This window comes from Phragmites australis, chromosome 24 (genome assembly GCF_958298935.1).
Source record: "Phragmites australis chromosome 24, lpPhrAust1.1, whole genome shotgun sequence".
NCBI classification, from domain to species: domain Eukaryota; kingdom Viridiplantae; phylum Streptophyta; class Magnoliopsida; order Poales; family Poaceae; genus Phragmites; species Phragmites australis.
The window spans coordinates 1,090,477-1,100,060 of NC_084944.1; the positions used below are offsets into that span (position 1 = coordinate 1,090,477).

General features: G+C 49.1%; 1 protein-coding gene across 1 annotated transcript; it reads right to left on the minus strand.

The window, feature by feature from the left end:
- Positions 1-2,569: 2,569 nt before the first annotated feature.
- LOC133907562 (transcription factor MYBS2-like) lies at positions 2,570-4,272 on the minus strand. The gene is made up of 5 exons (XM_062349626.1): positions 3,881-4,272; positions 3,447-3,679; positions 3,286-3,363; positions 3,101-3,148; positions 2,570-3,017 (listed from the first exon to the last, which is right to left on the minus strand). The coding sequence occupies exons 1-5, from the start codon at positions 4,152-4,154 to the stop codon at positions 2,823-2,825; spliced, it is 828 nt and encodes a 275-aa protein (XP_062205610.1). The 5' UTR covers positions 4,155-4,272; the 3' UTR covers positions 2,570-2,822.
- Positions 4,273-9,584: the final 5,312 nt, after the last annotated feature.

A 9,584-nucleotide genomic window follows, 5' to 3' on the forward strand; every position in this document is an offset into this window, starting at 1 on the left:
TTATATAAGAGCTAGTCCTATCTCTAATTATTGGAGATACTTTTAGAACTTTGGCACTATCAAAATCCGAACACGTCCACCATGTGAATTTCCGTTTCCTGGTGGCCTAGTTTCCGTGTAGGGATGAAAACGAACGGGAACGATCGGAAAAACCCTCTAACCATTTTTATTTTCATATTTTCTCTCGAAAATGGAATAGAAAACGGGAAAGTCGAAAACGGATACGAACTCGGGAATGTCGGGATATCAAAAACGAACCAATCCGAACATAAATATGCGGATATCAATCAGAAACTGATAATTTAAAATAAAAACACCGATCCGTAGAACAATGATTTCAAACATCGACGCAACACATAATTAATTCACACCAACAAAAGTAATTTATATCATATACAGACAAACCATGTAATGACATAAGTATTAACTGAAAAACAATTACCATGTCGTAACTCGAGTACTCGACATAACATACAATCACACAAAGACTATGATTGGAGGTGGTGCAAGAGCTTAAACAATATCGATAGGTCAGCAGCCGACTGAGACTGGACCACTGGGATCTGGTTGAACTTTGGGATATAAGTTATGTTTGGACTGGCCGGTCGGGCTTGGCATATGGGCTACATTGTGATTTGTGAAGTTTGATCTCAATTAGAAAAACAGAAAATTCTAGATTAAAAATGGAAAATCTGAAAATGGTCGGAAAAACCCTATAATCGTTTTCATTTTCACATTTTCTCTCGAAAACGGATGAGAAAATATAGAAAACGGATTGGAACGGAACGGAATTTATCCCGTCCGTTTTCATCCCTATTTCCATGTAGGATCTGTGATTTCAATTTTGTTTTATATTTTTTTCACCAACGAAAAGACCAAAATTTGCTATATATTATTAAAATTTTAGTTATTTTTGGTCTTCTGCTCTGTTAGTCACGTATGTTAGTGAAAGAAAATTTTAAAATTAGATATTTCATTCCCCTATGAAATTCGCACTTACTAGGATCTACCTCGATCAAATTTTCCACCACACAAAAATATTCCTGCGCCCTTTGACTATGGACATGGCTAATTCACATGCGTGCTCGCATGGGAACTCGCACACCTTCTCGTGCCGGCCCCTAACTTTCCTTTTTGAAAAAAATTTCTTTCCGTGACTTTCTATTTTTGAAAACTTTTGTAAACAAACTTTTATATCAAAAATTTTAAGAAAAAAAGTAGATCAATTTTTTGAGAAAACTTTTTTTTAAAAAAAAGCTAAAAACTTTTGAGAAAAAAAAAATAGCTCAAAAGAAAAAAGTTACACACGACTTGAGCCAATGGGCTGCAATGGCCGTCACGCGCTTGTAGGCCGGCTCCCTCGCGAGCGAGCGCGCGTTGCGAGCATCAGCTTTTTCGTTTGACTATCCTATCACGTGTATCCGCAGTATCTAACAACGTTAGCACCAACAAAAGCCAGTTCAAACGCGGGAATTTTTTTCCTGATTCCAGCGGAAATAGTATTCCTTCAAACCTTCAAACTCCAGAAATAAAATCAATCAAAACCAGGAAGAAAAAGAAAAAGAAAATCTCCACCTTATCTTCCAAGATCGCCTTTCCCAATCTCGTGAAAGGTCGCCGCTATCTCATGATCCTCGCGACGGCCATTTTCTATCCTCTCTCTCTCTCTCTCTCTCTCTCTCTCTCTCTCTCTCTCTCTCTCTCTCTCTCTCTCTCTCTCTCTCTCTCTCCACCAGCAACGGTGGGGAGCCGGCCGGCTACTGCCGATGGACCGTGAAATGGCAGAGCAAAGTCGCAGGGATCGCAAGCAAGAACAGCGGCAAAGCTCGGCTCTTGGTGGCCACGTAAGCATTGCACTATGGCATCGCCTTCCGTTATGCGTCTCAGTCCCTCGTGCGTGGACCACTTATCCTCGCAAGATCCACATATCCCGTTCCAGATTCGACCATACCCCTCATCTCCTTTCCCTCGTAGCTGCTGTCGATAGACGATGCTTTGATTGCTTTCGGAGGAGCATACGATCCGATTTCTGCGTCCGGTCGCAAATGATAGGCGTCTCAAATTCTCAATTCTTTTTCCTAAGACAAATTCTCAATTCTCGGAACTTGGATTGCTGGATCAACGGCGCAAGAAATTAAGCGAGAAAACCTCGTGCTTCCTGTGTGCGCATGTAACCAGCATGATCGGACACTGACAAAGTAGCCGGAATCAGAACAGTTCTCTAGTTGCTTCTCTTCACTCTGCCATTATTGGAAGCAACAGTGCTAGAAGGCGGGCATGACGATACCACGATCGGTGTGTCATGGACGAGAAGGGCGCGAGGGAATTGCCTTGGCCTTTGCGATATGGTCATATCGACTGAATCGACATGAGGGGAGAGGGTCCAATTATTGGGGCATTGGAAGCTCAGAGCCACACAAGCTGCTGTCCTCGCTGCCTCCTCAGATTGGAACAAGAAACGAACCCACTTGAAGGAGACAGGGACGCTTCCCCTTCCAATTCCAATTAATCTCCCATTGCCTAGCCTGATCCTGATGTGATGATTTCTTCAAGCACACACATACTGCAATTTGCAACCAACACCATACAATACAAACTATCGACTAGTATGTCTGATTTCTGTTCTCCAACTTATACCAACCAGCCAAAACTTAGCAAACATTCTTTCTGTAGTATTACATAGATAGAACTGCCGAAAACCGCCACGCTATCGACGATGAACACAAAGTTAGCATGACAGCAGCAACAGCAAGATCGAACAGGCAGCAGCTGCCTGAGGCTGATATATATTGCAACAGTTGAGCCATGCCCGGCGTCCCAAATCACAGCACTTTGATGGCCCCGGTTGCGCCACCGGTGCCACGAGGAGGCGCGATGCTGAGCTCTAGACTGTTGACGGCGATGCTAAAATCCAGGCTGCTGACGGATGATGCTGTTTTCAGACCGGAGGCCATGGATGCGAGCGATGTCTCGGCACGAGCCTTTGATCTCTTGAAATAATTAATTAGTTCATTAACCTGTCGGAAGAATCAGTTTAGTTAGTCTTGCTCAGACCGTTACATGATGATCTTCTTACTAAATGTAAAGGTGCTATTTTTACCTGCATGTTATTGCCTAAAAGCCCTCCAACACCTGGATAGCTTGGTACCTGAGGTGAGGTTCAGTATTCACTGTTCAGCACTTCAGTAATATATGCTTGTTTATTTCAACTAGCTAGCAATCGGTAATTCTAACTCAAGCTCTAGTACCATAAGAAACACAAAGCAATAAATCTGCAAAAATTACCGGGACATCGCCGCGGTCAGTATGAATTATCTCCTGATTAGGAGCAGGCTTACTGGCAATTCTTTGAGGGCTTGGCACCTGAAACAAACGGAGATGATAGCATCAGCTGCAAGTTCTGGTCAACCGCTGGAATTGACGTACAATTGTATCGAAGCACGCACTTGATCGCCGTTGTAACCGTTGTAGTCGGCGATGCCAACGTCGAAGAGGCTGGCCCGGCGCTTCTTCTTGTCGGGGTTGGTCTGCCGGAGGAAGTGCTTCTGGGCGTGGCTGGCCACCTGCGTCGCCGTCCTGGTGGTCACGAAGCTCTTGGATATGCCCCTCCAGTCCCCCTTGCCCAGCTGCCTCAGGCCGTCGAGGAACTTCCTGTGCTCCTCCTCGGTCCATGGAATCCCTGTACCAATTTCACCAATCAAGCAATCAATTGACACGGGATTGTAAGGGCAGGCGTTGGCTGACTTCATTTTTTTTGTCTTTTGCTTGATTGCTGAATCCGGGACAGCATTTTCCTCTGACGAATCAATTGTCAGATCATATGAAGACCTCGGCATCGTCGAAGGCAAAAAGAATCAAATCCCGAAGAGAAAAAAGTCACCTTTCTTCCTCTCTTGCGCCTTGCGGCGGCGGCGCTTCTGCTGCCTGGACGCCAGCACCGCATCGTCGGAGGCGTAGCCCTTGCCGCCGGCGGACTGCCCGGGCGGCGGCAGCGGGTCGATGGAGGTGAGGTTGGGCATGCTGGTGCTCTTCCTGAGCTCGACCCCTTCTTGGTCGCCCTCAACCACCTCCTCGCCAGCGACGCGCACCTCCATGCCGAACAGCCTGAAGCTCACCGGCGGCCCCTTGCTCCGCTCCTCCCCCGACAGGTCCATCCCCTCGCTAGCTCGCGTTGTCTGCTGCTTTGTCGCTGTTGATGGTATCTTGTTGGAAGCGGATTGGACGACGGGTTGTTTGGATGCTACTGCACTGCAGTAGAAGGAAGAAGAGTCTGCCTTGCGTATTTATAGAGTCCCTTTCTATATATCCGTAATTTGTGTGCTCCTAGGGAACCGTTTGTTTTTGCTTGTTTTCAATCCGTTTTTGCTTCTTTCCAATCCATTTTTTATGTGTTTTGCACAAATTAAATTGGTTCACAGCTTCATTGTCGTTGACCGATGTGGCCGATGTAAGATTTCCATGAAAGATGGATTGCTTGGTCCTGCTCTAGAATATGAATTTAGTGACGTCAGTAAACATGTCAGAAAAAAATTCCTGGGTTTTTTTGGTGACCGAAATTGCACGGGATTTCAGCGAGTCTGCTGTACATTTTTTTTATCGCCATCGCAATGTACGTAGACTCCTTTTCAGATCAAGTTCTCGACTGATAGGAAGCCGTACCGGTACGTGTTTCATGGAAGTTCTTCATAAGCGTGTCAATGTCTGCGTGATTAGGCTTCCACTGCCGCTATGTAGTGCATCTATGCGCTCGCTCGTACCGTGGAGCTAGTATATATTTGTAATATGGAAAGATCAAGTCTTTTTTATGAAATATTTAAAAAGAGCGTAAACCTTTCGAAATGAATCACTCTCGTCAATTCAAATTGCTTACAAAATTAAATAGGACATTGATCAACGAAGAAGAGATTTCTAGAAAAATATGGATGAACATGAGGGTGGGAGTGGCACAGGCAATTAGCCCGTTTTACTCCATGTCGGATTTATGACTGTCTTCCTTTATTAGTGTGGTCTTACATGTGGCTAGTTTAAGCTCTTGTTCAGCTCTATGTTGATACTTAGGATGCCAGTTGTGCGGTTGTAAGAGTAATTTTATTATCTTTTTTGGTTTTTTAATATCATTTTTTTTAATATAAAATCAGCAGAGCTTTTGCAGTTTGAAACGGAAAGATCGAGAACAGGTGTCTGAAAATTACATCCAAGAGCTCTGTCGATTACAGGTTGTTTTGATCATTCCTGGAAGCCGAGACGTGACAGAACTCGTAAAATCACAAGTATGTCCGGCATTGCATACTTGTGAACTGAGAAGGCAATTACATGCAGGTTTCCGCTGCACCGACGATATAATCCTCTGCCTAGACTAGCAGGAATGTAGTAGTAGCCAGTATCAATCAACATCGCGGACAATTGCCTCCTCATTGACGCGCCCTCAGCAGCTGCACGATGCTTCCCAAAGTCCAACCGGGTCTGCGAAACGACGCGGTGATTCTCTTTGGCACCGAGCCGTGTGCAGTGCATGACTGTAACACTACTGTAACACTAAATCTTGTCCATCTATTTACGATCCAACGGCTCGGAGCGGAGTCACCTCACTCCGCGTGACAGGCCGGCCGGCCGGAGTTGGCGTGTTCTTCGGGTCGGATGGGCTGACGATGCCGTGGGAATTTCGCTCGGTCGGTGACTGCTGGTCCTCTCCACCCCAACCCCATCTCGTTTCGTGCCGACCTTATTCGCCGTGGGAATTTCGCGCCTCATGAAGATCGAGACCGCTCGCGCGTGCCCCACCTGGTCGTTCTCGTGCTGATCTGGGCACCCACACCTGCAGATCGTTGCACGGTGGAGCGATGGTCACGCGCGCGTGCATGCGGTGCACCGAACTGAAGGCACGCACGGGTGGCATCTGCGTCTGCAGCATCGCGTTGATCCCACTGGCAGCAGCTAGCTGCTTGCACGTACTACTAGCTGGAGCACTAGAGAGTCATACAAGTACGCACTGAGATTATTAACATCGGTCGCGGCCAAAGCTAAAATATTGGTGATGGAGCACTAGGCACGGTGCGTCGACTAAATTATCTTATCGCTAATCTGATTGGCAGTACTAATCAATTCGGTTAGCCGATGGAGCCAGCATCGAAGGTATCTGCCGATTCGGCTGGGAATAATCGCGCCCGCCCCGTTCGTCCATGCGTGCGTGCGTAGCTCCGTCCGTCGATGAAGTCCAGCTCGCGCCGCCTGCCTGCCTGCCTGCCTGCCTGCCTTGGTCAAAGTCCCTTCCCAGTAGTACGAGGTCTTCCTTCTCGTAACCAACGTCACACTCCGACCGGGGCCGCAGGCGTTCGGCCTCTCCTCTGCTCGCGTCGTCAGAAAGGGGTCGAGACGCCTCGTCAGTTTGTCAGGCAGCTCGAAATGGCAGCCCTGGGCGTCTCGTTTTCGCCTCGTCTTTGTCGCCTCTCTCGCCAAGGAGGGTACTACTGCTAGCTTAGCTAGATACGGATTGGATAAGTCCTAAGTCTGTCCCGGCGTGCGTGGCATGGGGGCTCAAGTGATGATCCGATCCATTCGAGAAGCCACGTCCCTGTTACCGCATAGGGTAACTAAGTTAGACAAAGTGAATTAACTTGCGTATAGTTACTTTCAGTTCGTGCCAAACGAAACAAGTGCCACAACAAGGGTTAGCTGTGCTCTTTTGATTCAAGGCAGGGAGCCTGGGATCGATTACTAGACTTGACTAGCAGTCTACATAAAAACTGCACACCTTTTTAGATGAAGGAATACTATTATTTCGGTCTCTATATAGTGAAATGCACACAGCCATTCATTATTATAAAGTTTGATATAACACCTGGAATACCAGGTAAGTTATGGAAAAACAAAAGTATTCTGAATATTAGTCGGTCCAGTTTCTGTTTGTAGTCTATTACTAAACCGCCAAATAAAATGAGCAAAAATCTCCATCACGATTGTTTCCAATCTTCGACGTGCATCCTTTATAAGAGGCCGATCGTCCATTTTATACAGCAAAGAACAGTGCCGAATCCAATATGTACTCCGAAAAAAAACCTTCGACCCACTCCAAATTCTTCTTGACCACCAATCTTGACACGCGTTCTAACAAGTCCTCGTCTACGGAATCAGCTCTCCTCTTGCACACCTGCATGCGTAGAACGATGTGTGCATGTATGCGTGCACGGTGCACCAGTGAAAACGAAGATGGCGGAGCTGTCTGGGTGCACCCTGAAGATGTCGGACGACAACTTAAGGCCAGACTTGGAACTTTATCTGGGAGCGTGATCCAGAACGTACACCAAGACGTTTTCTTTTAGACACCAACACTTGTGTGCGTGAACAGCTCTAGAAAAGATCAATGAACAAATGCTTGGTCGTTCGATTATTTTGTTGTTTCGGAAACGGCAAATAAAGCGTTCAAGTCTCGCATGAACGTACAGATGAACTGCGCTGCACCCCAACTCCCTAAGTCGCTGGATACCATGCACGTGCTATCCACACAAAAACAGTCGGAAAGGATGGCGAGAAGAGGCCCAGTAGTCGTGGCTCGTCATCGAGGATGGCCCAAATGTTGTGCCATTTGCTTGCAAACGTGTAACGGGTTCAACTGTACGTTGTCATGGTACGTATTTGATTTGCAGCGAAAATCCAAATTCCTTCTATTTTTATTTGCAGAAAATTAAAGAATCGTCGCCGCCTCTTGGTAGCTAACTTGTTGCACGTCTCAATGCCTCTTGTGACACGACGATGACATGTGGGCCAACTCTTCTCCCACCTGGAATCGCTTGCGTGCAGGATGCTCGATTTGTTCTCGGCCGGGGCCGGGATCGCTCGACAGGCTCGATCAACAAGCAGAATCAGATTTCTCGCCCCCTCGCCGGGTTGGCGAGACGGAATCAATTGACTAGTAGCCGTTTGACTCTTACGAAATCGGTTGCAACTATTCGGCACTTGGGAGTAGTCTATGCCAATTATAGCTGGCGGAAGGCGCGCTAGCTAGCGGCGTGGTCATCATGTGCTACACTCGCCTTCCCGGCCACCGGCGTCGCCGCGCTCTGCCTGGGTGACGCCGTCCTCGAAGTCACCCTAATATTGGCAGCCTCACCGCATGCATCAGGGTCGCCAGAGATTAAAAGCAGAGCGAAAAATTCAGTTAAAACTGAAGCAGGTGGGCGACCAGGGTGGTCGGTATTTCATTTACTGACCACCCCATGGACTGCTGCCTCTCGCTGGAGTCGGCACGGCCACACGGACGGTGCCCACAAGCGAATCGACCATGTCGGAGATGTGCACGGGAGAACGGGACGAGACGGGAGCGCCTGCTCCGGCCTTCGGTACGATGAGCACGCGCGCTCCTACATGAACGGCGTGCCATGAGCGCGGACGGGCGGACGTGGTGGTGGCACACCTGGTTCGCACCGCCGAGTCAGCGATTGGCACGACGATCCGATCGCTCACGAGCTCGTCCGGTGGGGTCGCCGCCATGGCGTCCATGTCATGTGGCGAAACGGCTGGACGTGAAGGTCGCTGGACAGCTCCAATATGCTGATCTCTCGGATCTGCCGCTGCAGGTCCCCACAGGGCGGGAACACCATGCCCTGTCGCTCGGCGGGGCTTCGTCGTCCAACGGTGCGCCCGCGCGGTCGTTTCGCTTGACCGGAGTCGAGGACTGACGTGTTGGGCTATACGTTATTTATCTTGGACCGTGGAGGCGGCGACGTCCGAGGGGCAGCGTCACCGTCGCACCTGCCTGGTTGCCCGACGGCCGGTGGAGCTCCCCTATCTGAACGGCGTGGCCATGAGCGTGGACGGGACGGACGAGGTGATGGCGCACACGGCGTGACGGCGGTGTGCGAGCTTCAATTCGCCAGTACTGGGCCCAGGGGCCCAATGCCGTCGGCACGTCGGAGGCCTTCTCGGAGCTACCGACGACGGGCGGGGCAGAGTGGATACTGCCATACTGGGTGCTTGCGCGAGTGCATGCACGCTTGTTATCGGTCGGTGCGTCCACGTACAAGCATCAAATGAACAAATTCAGCGGTACGCCCAATCACAGAGCAACAACAAAAGAAAAAGGAACAGGGAAGATAACGTACAGTTTGAATTTCAATCTGGTATGAATTGACAAGAATGAAGATTACCACCAACTGATTACAGATGACCATGACCAGGGATCAAATTTCGAGCGACAAATTCAGTCAGAACTGAAGCCGGGTAGGCGGGTAGGGTGGTCGGTATTTCATTCACCGACCACCATGGTCGGTGTTCCAAATACCGACCACCTCAGACCATGTCGGGGAAGTGCTCGGGAGTCCTCGCGTGCCCGCTGGTTGGTGTTTGCCCTGCCCGGTGTTCCGTTCCCCGACCCCGACAATGGCAGGCATCGCCGGAGAGCCTCGCGCGCGTCCACCTTCCTGTGCTGTCGACGTCGACGTCGGGCAGAAGCGTCGGTCGCTCGTTCGTGCGGGTAGGAGCACATGGCGCGCCGCTGCCACAAGCTGATGACGGCGTCGCCGTATCGGCCTGCAGGAACCGTGATGCGTTAGCGCCGCCTCGATCACGAACAGAATTCCAGAATCCAA